Here is a 17,123-nt window from a genome sequence, read left to right as displayed (position 1 = left end):
TTTATTTGAATTGGAATATTTGCCAAATTAAATTTCAACCTAAAACAACAGATTTCCCTCACATCTACGAAAAAAATAAAACCCTCAAATATACTACAAATAAAACGACTATAAATAGTCAAAAATCAATTAATTAACATGTTATTTAATTATTATGCAGGTACATAAATAATATATTTTGGCCGTTAAAAAATTAAAATGACCGAAGAACGCGTGCCAAGAATTTTGTCGTCGAGTGTATGTCACAGGTTTGGTCTCTGGTGTTTACACTAACCACCCCTGCGGTTAGCTCAGGAAATGACGACCTGATGAAATTTTAAAACTCGCAAATTTCTTCAAAGCACCAATTAATTAAGATCCGTTTTTCCGTTAATTTTCCCTTAATTATGACCTGCCAAAGAAAACAGTCGAAGGGTTTTCAAACAAAACAATGTCGAAAGTTAATAGATAGCATTTTGGAGCAATTGACTGAATGTTAAAAAACTTTATAAAAAAGTTGCTGTGGCGACGAATAATCTCGAATGAATAGAAAAACTTTTTTCTTTAAATAAAATTTAATTAGCCTTGATAAATATAAAAAAAATATCCGAGTAATTTTCATTAATATATGCTTTAATGCTGAATGTTAATTAAAAATAAGAAAACGAAGTATAAGGTTCAAAAAATTTATAGAAACAAATGTTACCTCAAAACATTGCCTTTAATTTTTATTTTCTAGATGATCCTGTCGAAAAAATTGCTATTGTTTAAATACAACCACCTGCAATTTTTTATTATACGGAGCTACAGGTGTCACAAAAATTGGCGCCTTCGTCAAAGTTGCAACGAGTTTCATTGCATTTAAGACAACCGTTTTCAAGAAAAAAAGGTTCAGCATTTTTTTTCCAATTATGGAACAAAGTTGGCTTCGATATGTTTCAACCTTTTCCACAGAGTAACGTATTTTTGTGTGAAAAGTATATTGACAAAAATAAAGATACCTTTAACAGTCTTTGTTCGCACTTTCAACTCGTTTTTAACAGACAAATTTAAAGGTTCGTTAACGTCCGAAGTCACAGTAGCCTGCTGCACATTAGAAAAACTATTTTGTGGGGAATCCGGGGGGGTAACATGTCCAGTCATCGTACTGTCCTGCTGCAACTGTCCAGCACTCTTACCCTGCAACCCGAGTATGTTTTCAATGTAATGCGGGGTAGGCTTATTCGTGAGCCTCCTATAAACGTGCTCGTGCCACGATAACCTGTCAAAACTCACACTACAACTCTGCAAACTCTCACTATAGCAATTCGAGGAGGAAGTAGACGGAATCAAACCGGAATTAATCTGGTTGCTGTCTTCCTGTCGCGGGATGAACTCCTCCTTGAATTCCGCTGACATTTCTGCGTAACATGGATGTGTCGAGTAGCTACAGTGGCCTCCGCATCTTTGTTGACAAATGAAGTCCGCGTGTACAGAGTTTACGCGCGCTTGATTCAAGCACACTCGACGCGAAGCGCTGAAAGACGTCGGTATCTAGCGGTGAACTACTGGTACTGCAAGGATGGCATAACCAACAAAAGTAATCCTCCAAAGCTGGCGTAAATGGGGGTGCGCTAGTCACGCGGCGCAAACACACGTTTTAGCCCGTGCTTTATTTACAAACGATCATTATATCAGCTATTATCAAATCATTCGGAATTCGCTAATTGCGTTGTGCCGACACAAACTTATCAGAAGTTTTCGGCCAGATCGAAGTTTTTGTTTTCAATTTTTTATAGAAAGAAAAGTTCCGTGTAACACACGCATTATCATTAATTAATAGCAAAACAAGGCTGCAAAATAATTAACACAATTGAAAATATTGTATAATATCACTAATATCAGACAATAATAACAATTGTGTAAGACTTTTGAGCCATACGTATTATTAATACATTTTTCTAAATTGTACATATCTACCTGTCTACTGCAAGCACGTGCATCAAATTATGAAATTGGGTGGGCCTGTTTACAAAAACATTAACAAAACTAATGGTCTTTGTCATTTTTCATAATTTACTCTTTTATGACCGGGTGGGCCATGCCACCTCTTAATTACGTGTTTGATCTAGGTACCACATCACAACCATTTTACGGAAATTTAAAAAGTCACTTAAACGCATTATTATAAGTAATGTTTTATTTATTTAATATGAGTTATTTTCAACATGTACAACGTACAACCTCCACATTAGTCAGTTAAGTGAAGTGAATAGAAAATTTGCTTTAATAAAACAGTAATAAATTGAATTGAAATGCAGATATATCGTTAGTTTAATTATAATTATAAAATAACTGTTTCTAAATACAGTATATATGTACTTCTATTTTCAATTTCTAAAGGCAGCAACCCTTTATACTTAATAGATAATAATAGGTTGTCTGACAAATAGTTTTAAAATGAATGTCAAGTTACTGCAACCTTCAACACATCATTTTGTAACTATGGTTACATACCCATTAATTATATTTCTTTAGACGTTATTTACTTATTACAATTAAATACGTGTACTTACACTACTTACATTAATTCTTTAAACACAAAGTAATTTCTTTTGGTAACACAATATTGTATGTTATTCTATCTTCTATATTCCAAAATATACATTTATTTGATTCGAATAAAGCGCTAACTACAGACGTTTTTGACATCTTATTCCGCATTTGATTGGTTTGCACCGGACAGACTTGACAAATCCTATCACAAATAAAAAAATCTCAGCCAATAAGAAACATAGCAATCGAAGAAGCTGCGCGTTAAACACTACAGATCACAGTTGCGCGATCTCAGCTCACCTCGTGCAGCCGGCCATATTGCATTGAATGAGTGCGTGAATAAGAGAGGGCTGAAGTAGCCATAAACAAATCTTCCAACATCCTGAAGTTGCGAAGACTTTTACCGTAGTTGACCACAATGGAAAATACGTACGGAATTGGCGTTGCCAATAGGTATGCGCTTTTTTTGGACGATGAATCCGATCCATTAGAAACGCTTTCGTTAAAAGAGCAGGAGAAGGAACTGAAAAAGAAAAATAAAATCGCCGAGAAAGAAAACAAAGTGAAAACTGAACCAGCAAAGGGAAAACCCACAAATGCTCAGAAAAAAACCGCGAAGGAGACAAATCATAAAGCTCAAGAAAACAAACGCGATGGTGAGTGCAGTTTAAATTTAACACCGAGGCGCCGAGGCGGCCATTCTACAGAAATTGTGCACATGTGATTCTTTGAACTGAGTATTAGTGTTCTGCAGTGTTTATTTTACATATAACTTGTTGTAGATTCCAAGCCAACACATCAAAGGTCTAACGCTGACGGAAAGCCTGAACGTGAAAGAAACTTTAACAAATTTAATAATGAAAATCGAGAGGAACGTAATAACAGAAGAAACCGCGAGGATAAACCTTATAATGGACCGTCTGAAAACCGGTAAGCACGTTTTTTTTAATCATTCACTCATTTCATAATGCATAAACATCCGATCTACCTAATAACATAAATACTCCACTTAATTTATATCAATCTGGCAGTTTGAATTAAATAAAGATATTATAATTATTTCAATTTTGACCATTCCAATTCTCAGAACAAGCCTGAACCAGGTCAGTTTTATAAAGGAGCTATTATATAAAACAAAAATGTGACAGTAGGTTGGTAGGTACACAAATTGTTTCAGTTTGGCACTAATTATTCACAATACAACTTTTCTCTATATTCAGTTCAGGGTTATCTGATTTGATCAGTTAATTATTTGTTAAGTCAACGTTTTCACCGACTGCTAATAATAGTGTGTTAAAATGTCAACAACTTTATCAATTGCTGTGTTGTTGCATCCTCTATATTTCATTTATCTCGCAAAAAACATTAAGTGGCCATATTTATGTTTTTATTTACTTAGAATTTTTAGTTGCATCTTTTTTAACGGTAAGGTGTGTGAGTATTTCTAAATCAGTGATGGTACATAAGACCACACTGTTTTCACAGGGCACAATTTTAACGAAAAAAAAAGTAAAATATAAACAAATTTTGTTATTGTGAAGGGACCGCGAAGATAGGCCGCGACGAGAGCAGTTCGGAGATAACTTTGAGAATCGCAATCGTGATCGTGGGGAGAGAGGTGAACGTCGTGAGCCTCGTGCCATTGGAAATAAACCTGGTGGTCCCCGTGGTCCTCGTAGGGCTTTCGATGACAGGAGGGGCAAAAGGGAATTCGACCGGCAAAGTGGATCTGACAAAACGTAAGTATCCCGATCACAGCTTATGCAGAACCCCACGGATATTAGGGCATATTCTGTAATGAGATGGTTGCTTCGCATGTTTCTTATATAACCGACTTGATTTTTGTGAGAAAACTTAAATGACATTACCTACGATATATAAATTCTACAGCAGTATAGTAAAAATCTCAGGGTAGGGTTGGGAATTGTGCATTTTATCCTGTTTTTACCGAATTTCTGTTGAGATCACCACGTTGAGTCTTTTAAATATAGAATAGCACAAAATTATTTTCATCTTCGCATCTAGTGGCGTTCTGCTATTGTTTGTTTGTGATTACATCAAATTAATTTATTTCGTCATTGACACCATACTGAAAGCAGCCATGGTTACAGAGGAGTTAAACCAATCGACAAACGTGAAGGTGCAGGGGCTCATAACTGGGGATCTCATAAAGATGTTATTGAGTAAGTCCATATATCAATAATAGCGATTTTGATTGATCTGCATCTTCTTGCAGGGAAGCTGATAGGCCTAATAATGATGTGGATCAGAGCTGGGGTGAAGATGTCAAGCCAGAGATCGTGGAACCCGAGAAAAAGTAAGTATAATACTTATTTTTTTAAAATGCTACTGAAAAATGTATTGTTTATTTTTAATTATTTGTATGTAACCCTTTATGTATTGACTTCATATTAACTATAATTACAGGGAAGAAACTGAAGTAGAAACGGCACCTGTTGAAGAAGAACCTAAGGAACTGACTCTAGACGAATGGAAGGCCCAACGTGCTGGTCGCTTGAAGCCTCAATATAATATCCGCAAAGCTGGAGAAGGAGAAGACCCAAGCCAATGGAAAAAAATGTTCGAGCTGAGGAAAAAGGAGAAGGAAGAGGTAGGAGTATGTAGTACGTTCAATATGTGTGTGCCTTTTGTTAATAAATTCTTTTAGGAGTCGGATGAGGAAGAATATGATGCATCCGAATATCCACAACGTGTTGGCAGGCAGAAGCATATATTGGACATCGATATACAGTTTAATGACAATAGACGTCCTGGCGGTGGACGCGGAAGAGGGCAAAGATCTGGTCCAAGAGGAAATCGTACAAATCAACGTGGCGGCGGAACTAGAGATGGTGGTGAAAGACCTGAAAGGCGTTATCGTGGAGACGAACAGGTAATGTGAATAGAACAAATAGATCTTGAAGCAGACTTTTTAAAACAAAAAAGTGATAAACCATATTCCTTTTGTTAATGTTATGTTTTGATGTTTTAGTGTTCCATTATTGTAATATACTGTATGTTATATGATTTTTTGGTGCATTATAAAATGTAATACAGAGCCTTGATAAATGACTACTTACCAGTACTTTTGTTTGGAACAGTAACTTTATTTCCGTCACGTTGGCAAGTAAATTTCGGTAAAATTTGAACAATAAGATTTCATTAAAACGCAATATTCTGTTTTATCGGCTGTGATTGGTGTAATTTCTATCGGCGATCGCATTATCTCGAGCGTAGAGGTAACAGTTTGTCATTGTTCATTAAAACGAGAAGATTTAGGGAATTCTCGTTATCAGTACCAATCGTGCACTGTTGGGTTGCCTAAGCTTGGCGGTCATGTGGCTTGTAAACATTTATGAAATCTGCGATTTTTCTGTTAATTTTCAAGTTTTGCATCAGTGTTATGTATATGTTGTTTTGTTTCAGGGTGATGACAGAAACGCTGAGAACCGTAAGGCTCCAAAAGTGGACGATGAACGTGACTTCCCCTCTCTCGGTTAAAAGCTCTTTTTGATGTCGGCCATGGATTTTCATCTTGTGGTTGACCGTTGGGCGGCTGCCCATAACATATAACAAACTGTATATTACGATTTAACTACTTTGTTACATTGGTACAAAATCCGTGTCCTAGACAAGAACAGGTCTATTAGAATTCCTTAGCAGGTTTTTTGAATCATCCATTTCAGTAGACTGAGTACCCTAAAGTTAAAGGGTGATGGTTACTAGTCAGTGTTATGCTGCATTGTTAACAGTTTTTAGTGGCTGCTCACATAGTCGATGGTTTTATATACTTTGTAGCTGTTATCTCGTCTCAAATTCTTATGGTTAATTGCATTTTTGAAAGGAAATATCAACTTTAACACTATACTTTGATATAAAGTAACATTTTTGTGTAACATTTGTTAACACACAAAGGAACATCATTTTTTTACTTGTAAACTTTTATAAAAATACATTTTCTTGTAATGCTATTAAAATATTTGATAAATTATTAAATTGTAGTCGCTCTAATTCGTTTGACTGAACATGTATTCAACACCAAATTATTATAACAGTGTGTAATTATAAAAATTGGTTTCCTCTACGGACATTTGTTTTTTTAAGTTGAAATGTAGTTACTTATTAATTATATTAATTCAAAAGGAAATATTCAAGTAGTTAAACGTGTATAATACGCATTTTGAAATCAATAAAATGTTTTGTTGTACTATTTTTTTGCTTTTAAATTAATTTTGAGTGTAACATTTTCATTAGCACCTGCATCTTTAACTGAAATACTGTAATTCCTCATTTTAAAATATTGCTAACGATTTTCATATCCAAAAACAAAAACGCTGGAGGTAAATAGAGGTGAAATAAAAAGTTCCAGTCGCTTTAAAGACTTGAAAGTAGAGTATTTAAAATTTTATTTATGAGAAAGTATTCTAACGAATAATAGAGTTATTTCTTTTTTTATGTTATAACGTATTTCAGCCTTAATCATAGGTTAGATTTTTTTTTTACTAGAATCGCATCTATTTTGCTTTGATTTGTGATATTCCGAATACAATTTTTCATTTAAATACTGATTGTGAGGGAAAATTATTGAAAAAGAATCAGCTGTGAATAGTAGAATAAAAGTAAAGCAATGGTTGGTGTGTTTTTTTTTTAAAAGAATACAGTGTAGTAAACGCATAGTGACCATTTAGCCAGTCATTAAGCTCTAAAAGGAACAAGTCAAAAATGCTTTGACCACCGATGACACAGTTTCTTCGTCCCCTAATAAATAGTTATATAACTATCTAAAAATTTTGGTGTATTTTATTTGGTTTCGGTGTTTATTTTTTATATACATAGTTGTTTTGATAAAAAATGACAGTGACCGAAAAAGGACTGCTTTTGGGATATTTATTATAAAAGGTGTGTTGTACAATTGTCAATCTTTTTCTACATGCATTTCCTGTGTTTTTAGCTTAGTCGACTGCATTGGAACATTTTCGTTTTACGGTTTTATACGCATTAATGATATTGTTAGAAGAAGGGACAACATTCTGTGTAAATGTCACACAAAATGTTATCCTTTGGTGCTAAAAGCTACTACATTTAGTATAAAGTACCAAACTTATTTTACTAGAGTATAAGTCTGCTTTTTTACAAGTGAAAACTGAATCCAGTCTTTCCAATGTATTGTAATCAAGTTTTCGGATTTTAACAAAAAAAAAAAAAAGATTGGAGAAACCTGATCTGTTACATTTCAGTACAGTGGGAAACGGAGAGGAGATTTGAACCTTGATGGATTCGGGAGTCACTGGTTTTGTTTGTAATTCTATTTTGATTGCATGTGAGTTAAACTTAGTTCTTGTTAAGTTTTTACAATATATGATTTAATTTGTGGGCTCATTAATATAGCATATTTGTAATTTTTTACATAATTTTGTAAAACTAAAATGACATTTTTCACACTCGTTTCTTCCAAATGCGATAATGTGTCCATTTTCTCCATATTTTCGTAACGAGGGTTTGTAATCGTACATATTTAAATATTTACTACGATCTTCATGGACTGGATAACGAACTGTCGACAGATAGAAGGTGCCTAAAAAATAACCAATCTGTATGTTAAAATACAAACATGTTATATCAAATATAATCTCACGTTTGTTTTGAGTGTAATTACAGTTCAATTTTGAACCAATCTTTACCTAAAGGGATACTAAAAAGTAACGCATTGGATAAATTATAATTTTGAAATTAACTGGTATTTACTTATTTTACATATTTATAACTATTCCATTTACATTTCAGAATGGTTATTTTTATGTCAATTTGAAGCCAAGGATTGTCGGAAGTGGTTTAGATAAGTTTCAAAAAATATTTGTCATATGCCGATGTACTACCTTGTGAATATCGGTACTAAACGTTGAATATAAATAAATTGCACATAATTTATTGTATTATATAGAAAAAAATTACAATGAATGGATTTATATAATACAACTGCTAATAAAACTGTGTTTTATTTAAATTTAAATAACTCGTTTTTTTTTTAATTCAACCTTACGCTTTAATTCTGTAAGTTGCAAATCACACAAATTTTGAAATGATGCAGATCGAACTTCATCTGTAGCTGATATACTTAAAGTATGTAAGGTAATGTTTATTATGAATTGGAAATATAATCAATTATACTGGTAAGTAATTAATATTTCACAATTATTTCAATTATTTGCCGATGTGATACAGAACATTTTGAATTCGTTTATTTTTCATCCAACTGTCGGATATAAGGTGTATAATTTTAGATAAAAGTAAATGATACAATAATAACGCAAGTTCAAATAAGATATGATAGATTACTGGCTTAAGGAAATAAAAAACATTTTCTGTACTTATCGGCTTATCTGTATCAGTTTTGTCGAAGTTTCAAATTTAAATGATTCAAATTTCCCGCCCCCGTGTGTACGTGACATCTCGCACGGATTCAAAAGAAAAACTAAAAATATTTACTAATGTATGACAGATTGTCACCGCGAGTTTGACGATATTATAATTAATTGAAATAATTTTGATACAATTTGGTTCTTGCATTGGCTATAAGTAAAGATCCGTCAAAAAGTTGACAATAAAAACCAGTGGCAGCGTGTACGTAAAATAGGTTAAACGTTTTTTAGCAATACTTTGAAGTTTTAAATTTGTCTTAATAATGACGTAGTTCTAAAAATATTATGCAGCCAGGCACAACACTTAAGATTTGTGAAATGATGATATAAATTATGGTTTGTTATTATAGTAATTCGCACGCCAATGCTTATCTGAATACGAGTCTATGCCCGGTTCAAGCATGGCGGTAAGCGTGGAGATTGTGTAGTTTTACGATTTTTTGTGTAAGTGTTTTGAAGTAACCTTCGGTAATTTTTTTTTCCGACCACCTAAGTAACGATGCATTTTAATTATTAACCATATAAATGTTGTGACTTCCGTTGCCTGTGCCGTGTAATATTCCAAGTAAACAACAGGCCCGGGCTTTTGAATACCTTAAATTATGGCGTCGAACGATGATGGAAGTACAGACGACGAAAATAAAGTTTTTTTTAGGAATGAAGCTCTGTATGAATCCTTTCCAAATTGCACTACATGCCCTGTTTGTTTTTCAACATGTTCCAGGTGCACTTGCAGTGAAGCCAAGAATTCCTTTCATGAAGCAATTTCAAATGACACAACTAGTAAGTATTATTTGTAAACAATTGTAAAATTTAATTTTTAGTCGTGATTAATTAGAAGAATAGCAGTAGTACCCATTTTATTTAAAACTGTGTTGTATTTTAGGAAACTTGACAGAAGGCAACTTAGACTCATTACGAAATGGCCAAAGGAGTCCTAATTTTGAAGAAAAACCTGTTGTAAGCGAATTAAATGGAGTATATAATGCAAATAATAAATTTTTACATGGTCTTCAAAAAACATCGGAGGTTTATCATTCCAAAAATTGTATGGTAAACCATAATTCAAATGAATCGGAAACGAATCATACTAATATTGTTGATTCGGTTCAAAGCGATGATAGTGTGAAAGAAGTAAATTTCTATGAAGATAAATTGTGTTTCAAATCAAATCAAAACAGTGAGAATTTCTATGATGTGGTCAAAAGTGATGTCACAGTTAAAAATTTTAGTGAGGATAATAAAAGTGATAATTGTGACATTAAATCAGAAGATATATTAAATACAACGGATAATAAAGAAAATTATGCTAATGACAGGTGTAACATAAAAGAGACTGACGTATTTTCAAAAACACAAATGTATTCTAATAATTTATTTTCTGCTAGTAATCCTGAAAACGTGAACCCCCAACAATCCCCTAATGATTATATTTCTACTTCAATGTCTCGTTCTAAAACAGGCTGTGATTCAACTTGCAATATTGGTGCTGTGAAAAGTCCAATTGATAGTCCTAGTGATTCTGAAAATCGAGAATTGTCACCAGACAGTGGCCTTCAAAATTCAAACATGAATAACAATAATATAAAAATTGCATCTACAGTCGATGAACTATCTAACACGGATCACATTAGTAATAAGAAACCAAAGAAGAAAACTTGTTCCCATTTAGTGGAACAATTAGATTATGACCTTCTGAAAGGTAAGAAAGGCATCGATCTTTTGACAGCTATAGAAGAACAATCAAATGTCAATTTAAAAAACTTGGAGAGGCATACGTCTACCTCGGGTGAATCGGGACATTTAAGTTCTAAAGAGGCACCATGCTCGCCAAGGAAAGGCAGAACCCGATCTGTTGATGTTGCCGCTAAGCCTAGTAGAGGGTTTAAAAGAGCTCATTCTGCAGATGGTGATCACGCAGACATTAAATTAAGAAAGATCGATTTTAAACAATATAAAAAAGAAAGGAAGTCTAGTTCGTCTAGTAAATTATCTAAGCATAAGGAGGATCAGAAGCATAGTTTTAGTAAAAGTAAGCACGATTCTAAAAGTAGAAATTCGTGGAAAAGAAACGGCCATTCAACTTCCAACAAGGATAGACATTCTAGCTACAGAGGAGACTGCAAACCAAGGATTTTAACGAATGGCAATTACAGTTACCCACCAGATGACGTAAGTAATATTATAAGAATTATATATTTTAATTTTTATTTTAACTTAAATTCGGTTTGATGTGTGTATTCTACTTTTGACGATACAAGAATTAATCTTAGATAAATCATAGAATTCTGTAAATAGAACCTAAGCTAGTTTATATTTTTTAGAAATCATTGAAGTATCGTCGTTTTTATCACATTGAAACTCATACAAATGGTGGCGCAAAGATTCTAAGAATGTACCATGATGAAATAAAACATTTAAGTTCAAACGAAACTAAAGAACTTGCTCTAGAGTTTTTTAAATTAGCCTTCGAGGAAGATAAAGATGGTCGTGCTATATTTGTACTAGCAGTTGTGCATGGTTCGGCAACATATCTTCCAGATATTTTGAAGTATATGGCAGAAAATTACCCAACATTAACGGTTAAAAATGGCCTACTTAGTAAAAGCTCTGATATCGAAACGACAACACTAGCGAACTATAACGAACATGTCTGTAAACATTACGAAGCTGGCACCGTACGTTACGGACCTTTACATCAAATTAGTATTGTAGGAACTGCCCACGAGGAAGTTGGTGGATATTTTCCAGATTTACTGTCTCTGTTGGAAGAAAATCAGTTTTTAGAACTGGTACGTTTTCCTATTACTAATTTTTATTACATTATAATTTTATGTTTTATAGACTATGCCTTGGGGTCCATTGTCGATATGTGATCAAATGAAACCGACGGAGAGTAACGATGGCCCGATTATTTGGTGTAGGCCTGGGGAACAACTAGTTCCAACAGCAGATTCGAAAACACCAAATAAAAGGAAACGGTAATGTCCGCATTATGAAAATTCGATTCAGTCGTTTAATCACCTTGTTTTTAGAACTGGGATAAATGAATTGCGGAATCTGCAGTATCTGCCTAGGATGTCCGAAGCAAGGGAGCACCTGTTTGAAGATAGGACTAAAGCCCACGCAGATCATGTCGGTGCGGGACTTGATCGTAAGACTACAGCAGCTGTGGGAATTTTGAAAGCAATACATGGAGGGAAAAACGAGGGGTCAATTAATAGGATAACAAAGGACGTCGTCGCTTTTTCAGCAAAATATTTTGATGTATTAGCGGAAAAATTACAACTTGATCTCCATGAACCTCCAATTTCTCAAGTAAGTGATCATATTTTCTTAATATGAATGACAAAGGAGTGACTTAAAAAAAATATGACTCGATAGTTTTTACCCACGACGATGACGTCGCATCAACTACCTTTGTGTTTAAGTTTTGACCTCAGTGATTCTTTCAATTTTTTTTTTATATTTCAAACACGAAACGGTTTGAAGTTTGAGGATAGTGTTTTCAATATAATAAAAATTAAATTCTTATTTTAACAATAATTTTAACGAGGTTATAATAAAATTGATAAAATATTCTTTGTAGTGTGTCACGTGGATTGAGGATGCCAAGTTGAATCAATTGAGAAGAGAAGGCATTGAATACGCCAGAGTAAATTTGTATGATAACGATATATACTTTCTTCCAAGGAATATCATACACCAGTTTCGAACTGTAACAGCTGTTACTAGCATCGGTAAGTTTATAGTCAATTTTCCCAAACTGCTTTTTTAAATACATTTATTTATAGCTTGGCACGTTCGTTTACGTCAGTACTACAATTTCGAGGAGAGCGAAGACAAAGAAAAGTGTACTGACGAGCCACATAAGTCTGTTGTACATAAATCACATAAGACGCCTTTGAAATCCTCCAATCATGATTCAAAAGCAGTTGAGAAAGTGAAATATAAAATAGATTTTGACAAGTTAAACTCTTCCTCTTCCTCTGAAAAAATAAGAAGTCACGATGACAAGGATAAGTACAAACAAAGAGATAAGGATAAAGAAAAATCTAAATACAAGGATAAACATCACAAAGACAAACATAGAGATAAATCAAAAAGTGACAAAGATCGCCATGAGCACAGAAGTAAAGACAAGCATCGTGACAGAGACAGACATCACCACAATTCACACAGACACAGAGATAAGAAAGACTCATCACACCACGATCGTAAAAGTAGTGACAAGCACAAACACAGCAGTGATAAAAAACACCAATCTTCATCGGCGAAAGAAAAAACTGAATCGAAATCGAACACAAACTTCTCCAATAGTGGTAGTAGTACGTCAATTAAAACTTCCCTTAGTGACTCGACAACCTCTACAAATCCCTTACCTACAAGTCAGTCCCCGCTTGAAGCAACGCCTCTTTCATCGTTAAATGAAGAATCGCCTGTTAAAAGTGTTACTAGTGACTCTTTCAGCAGTTCTCCTACGAAAACTTCCACCGATTCAACACCGGCTACGCCAGGAAAGAAGCACAAAGATCGACCTCACAAGGTAAAAATACAAAAGCCCAAATCTACTGATATACTAGGAGACATCTTAAAAGATATGAATAAATGTGATCCGCACATTTAATATTAAGCTACAGCTCGGCAAAGGAGTAGAGATCTTTGAAGTGCCTCCGAGGTGTTTTACTCCTTCGTCGAACTGTTCTATCGTGGTGACTAATGCAGTGTTCATGTCATTGTAAATAAACTTACAGCATATATTTCTCTAGACTTATACTGTGCGATGCAGCTTGTCTAAGATCTATACGTCACAGTGTTCTCTTCAAAAGAAAGAAATTCGACCACAGATTTCTTATCTAATAAAAGGTTTGATGTCTTGATATTCAGTTGGAAACATTTACATGTTTTTAATATATTGTTTTGGTTTTTAGTTAATTGTAAGATTTTATCGTATGAAGAGAATCTGTATGATCTTAAATAAGACACATAATACATGTGTTCTTGAAGGACTAGCTGAATAATATCGGTTACATAATAATAATGTAATTTTGAGGGTTTAGTTAGTTTTTCAATGGTGCGCTACGAATATAAAATTATTTTTGATTTAGAATCTCTTTCTAAATTAATATTAACATATATATTTATTAACTTGTATTATAGTTTTAAAGAATCTATAGAGTTTTTGTATGTAAATAGTTTTTTATTGTCAAATAATATTTTATGAGAATTTTAATACTTTGACATTAATCGCTTATTTATGTAGAATTGTTTATTTATGCCAATTTGCCATCGGTTCAGATGCTATTTGCAAACCAGAAGGTTTAAAATTTTCTTGTGCAATTTTTTCTGGTCCGAAATATAAAACTAAGCATTAGCTATTTTTATTTATAATAATTTGTATTTAATATTTGTAATTATTTTTTTTATAGAGGAATATGCGTACATAAATATTCCAAATTTTTTAATGAAGGCAACTAATATATAATTTTTCTTAATAAAAAATGGTGTGATAATGTGAATAAACCAAAAATCTTAATGGTAAATATAAGATTTTTTTCATGAGGGGTGGTAAAAATTTTATTATAGGTATGTGTAATACATTTCCGAGCAACTGAAACTTGGGGAATTTATTGTAATATCTGTATAAAATGCAATTAGTGAAAAAATTACACTATCTTCAAATTTAAAATTGACCTCGAGTAAATAGTAATTCAGACATTTAAATTTGCTGAATATTTTCATGGGTTGGTTGCCACGTTGTCGGTTAGGCTTCTTGACGTTTTAAGAGACAGTTTTTTTAATATCTCCTTAATGTTTACAACTTGCTATAATTCTGTTAACCAGCCGAGCCAACTGTCCAATCAATCTGTGTCACATGTTGCAAGAGAGCCTTTGTTTATCGTAAGTCTACTTTTTACTTCACTAGGCTGTAATTTTGGAACTGGACGTAATAGGAACACCAACTATATAGTAATAAAAGTACAAATACTGATTTTAATGGCTAGTTTTAATTGGTAGCAAAAAGCATCTGCCATAACGTAGTATATCTGATCGGTATATGTGACTTAAAGATAAAATTCTTATAACATCGATTTCGTTACTTAATGGTGTTTTTAGAGTTTTTAATTTCCCATCATTCGGATCTCAAGTTAGAATAGAAATTTTGATTTCGCTTTGAATGTTTATTTTTTTAATTAGGAGTCCAGTGTGATTGGTATATATAAAAATTGTAAATATGTATAGGTAGAATATTGTACAGTTTTTTACATAGTAAAAACCTTAACACGTTGTTGTATATAGTTATATTTAAAAAAAATTATATAATAATGTTAGAATGTTTTCAGTAACAACTAATATTTTTTCATGTCACATACCAAAATTTGTTTCTTTTCTACCTCTTAAGAATTATTTTCCAATTGCATTAAATTCTATTAAGGGGAACCACATTAGTAAGCTGATTTTTAGGCGTTTTTCATAAATTAGTTTGAGTGAGACAAATTGATTAGCATTTGATCAAACTTTGATACTATTTTATCAATATTTTGAACTACACTTCCAAATTCATTTGTGTTGAAAATGCCGAAATTACGGGCCGTTGTCCACCGAATGTCGTCCGATTTCGTTCACGGGAAATGTAGAAATCGCAATTTTGATATGAAAGCAAAATGATTGTTTTCCTGCATTTTTAACATGTTTTCTAAGAATATGAACCTCATTGTGGATAAAAATTGCAAAAATTGAAGTTTTGACACCTGTTTAAAGAATGTATCGAATTTCACCATTTTTTTTCGCTTATTTTGAAAAAATCACCTTTAAAATTATATCATTCCAATTATTGGTTCGTGTTCTTTGTAATTTCATAAAGAAACACGCTTTCAATTTTCATAACGATCGGTTTGTAACTTTTTTGAGCTACAGTTCCCGTGAATCAAAAAATTGTTGTCTCAAGAAAAACTGGAAATTTGTTATCAATAATATAGAGTGCTCGCTGATCAATCAGAGATTCCAGGAAAATATAAAAGTCCTTTTCTTCCTCATAGGCATCATTCTGAGCTTGCATCTGTTATTTTCTTGCTTAACAAGTGACTACCTGAACAAGCGTTCCACGCTACTTGCAAGGCGCCTGAGCGGTGATCTGATGGGCGTTCGGTTTTATTCTCGTAAAATCGGAACATTGGAATTTTATTTTGAAATTTAGGCAGCGTATGGAATAATTATACTAACAATGTATGCAATGAAGAAATCCGATATTCTGAACATCCTAATGTGGTTTTCCCTCGTAAACACACGGCATAAGTGCAGATATTGTTATTGTGCTTTTTACAGATTTCAAAGTAGTACAATTAATCAGAAACATAATTGATGTTGAAAATGTAAAAAATTCTACTTTAAAACTACATTTTCCATGGCAAAATTATAACTGTTGGAGAAAATTATAGAAATAAGATTTGTAGTATTTGTCTATTTTGGCTACAAATTTTTGAAAGAAAAACCTTACCAGTTGGGAAAATTGGAAATCGTAGTAAGTGAACTGGTCGTGAAAGGTTTTAAAGAAGCACAATAACTAATTTTATGTCGGTGTGGATGAAAAAATTTTCGTAACTGAAAAAGTTTACTTTTCTCTTTTGCTGAGATGGTAATAATACATTTTCTTTCATATACTTCACACTGCAACAAATAACACCACCTTAATTGATATGCATATATTTGCTATAAGTGTATAATTAATTACCCGATTTTTAATTTATTATTAATTTAAGAGATTTATTCAACACCTTTTTTGTATGTATTTGTACACAATGCCCAAAAATATATATTTATGTATTTTCTTATCTTGCATACCTATTTGTAAAGTTCCTTCAATGCAGACTGAGTGTCAAAATTACACAATTTTTTTTAGAAAAAATAACTGCATTAAAGGTGTCTAGTATTTTATGATGTGATACTTTTGTATATTAGACAGGCAAATTATTTCTATTTGAAACTATTTCTTTAAAAATACACATCAATATTTATATAATCATAATATTACAACAATTTAGTCTCATAGTTAAGGTTACGGTTAGTTAATCTTATTCATTATATATTTTTATCTTACATCACTTTTTTTTACATTCCAAGCAGTATTCTTCATTTCTGAAAGATATCCTGTCAATTATAACAGTAGACTTTTATTTACCTCTCCTAATA

At 32.8% G+C, this 17,123-nt stretch overlaps 3 protein-coding genes across 9 annotated transcripts in view; 2 read left to right on the top strand and 1 right to left on the bottom strand.

Annotated features, from left to right (window-relative positions):
• LOC108906788 (hematopoietically-expressed homeobox protein hhex) overlaps positions 1–1,499 on the bottom strand; it is a 28,759-nt gene extending 27,260 nt beyond the window's left edge. Inside the window, exon 1 of the mRNA XM_018710148.1 lies at positions 981–1,499. Within this exon, the coding sequence (XP_018565664.1) occupies positions 981–1,377 (397 nt within the window). The 5' untranslated portion in view covers positions 1,378–1,499. The remainder of the gene's footprint in view (positions 1–980) is intronic.
• A 1,297-nt stretch (positions 1,500–2,796) lies between these two features.
• LOC108906812 (plasminogen activator inhibitor 1 RNA-binding protein) lies at positions 2,797–6,726 on the top strand. 7 transcript variants are annotated; one of them, XM_018710207.1, is made up of 8 exons: positions 2,797–3,170; positions 3,297–3,444; positions 4,056–4,253; positions 4,626–4,697; positions 4,751–4,831; positions 4,942–5,125; positions 5,183–5,407; positions 5,941–6,726. In XM_018710207.1, exons 1-8 carry the CDS (start codon positions 2,933–2,935, stop codon positions 6,013–6,015), a joined length of 1,221 nt encoding a protein of 406 aa, XP_018565723.1. In that variant the 5' UTR covers positions 2,797–2,932; the 3' UTR covers positions 6,016–6,726. The 7 variants fall into 7 exon arrangements, with proteins under 7 accessions (XP_018565723.1, XP_018565721.1, XP_018565720.1 ...); XM_018710205.1 differs by having other exon boundaries at positions 4,942–5,131; XM_018710204.1 differs by having other exon boundaries at positions 4,614–4,697.
• A 2,615-nt stretch (positions 6,727–9,341) lies between these two features.
• LOC108906824 (round spermatid basic protein 1-like protein) lies at positions 9,342–17,075 on the top strand. Its single transcript, XM_018710226.2, has 7 exons — positions 9,342–9,716; positions 9,820–11,105; positions 11,258–11,725; positions 11,778–11,914; positions 11,969–12,251; positions 12,523–12,673; positions 12,728–17,075. Exons 1-7 carry the CDS (start codon positions 9,536–9,538, stop codon positions 13,558–13,560), a joined length of 3,339 nt encoding a protein of 1,112 aa, XP_018565742.1. The 5' UTR covers positions 9,342–9,535; the 3' UTR covers positions 13,561–17,075.
• The last annotated feature ends 48 nt before the right edge of the window (positions 17,076–17,123 follow it).

This window comes from Anoplophora glabripennis, unplaced genomic scaffold (genome assembly GCF_000390285.2).
Source record: "Anoplophora glabripennis isolate ALB-LARVAE unplaced genomic scaffold, Agla_2.0 scaffold5, whole genome shotgun sequence".
In the NCBI taxonomy this organism is placed as follows: domain Eukaryota; kingdom Metazoa; phylum Arthropoda; class Insecta; order Coleoptera; family Cerambycidae; genus Anoplophora; species Anoplophora glabripennis.
The sequence above is the reverse complement of the archived record's forward strand: the minus strand, read 5'-3'. Positions and strand labels throughout refer to the sequence as shown.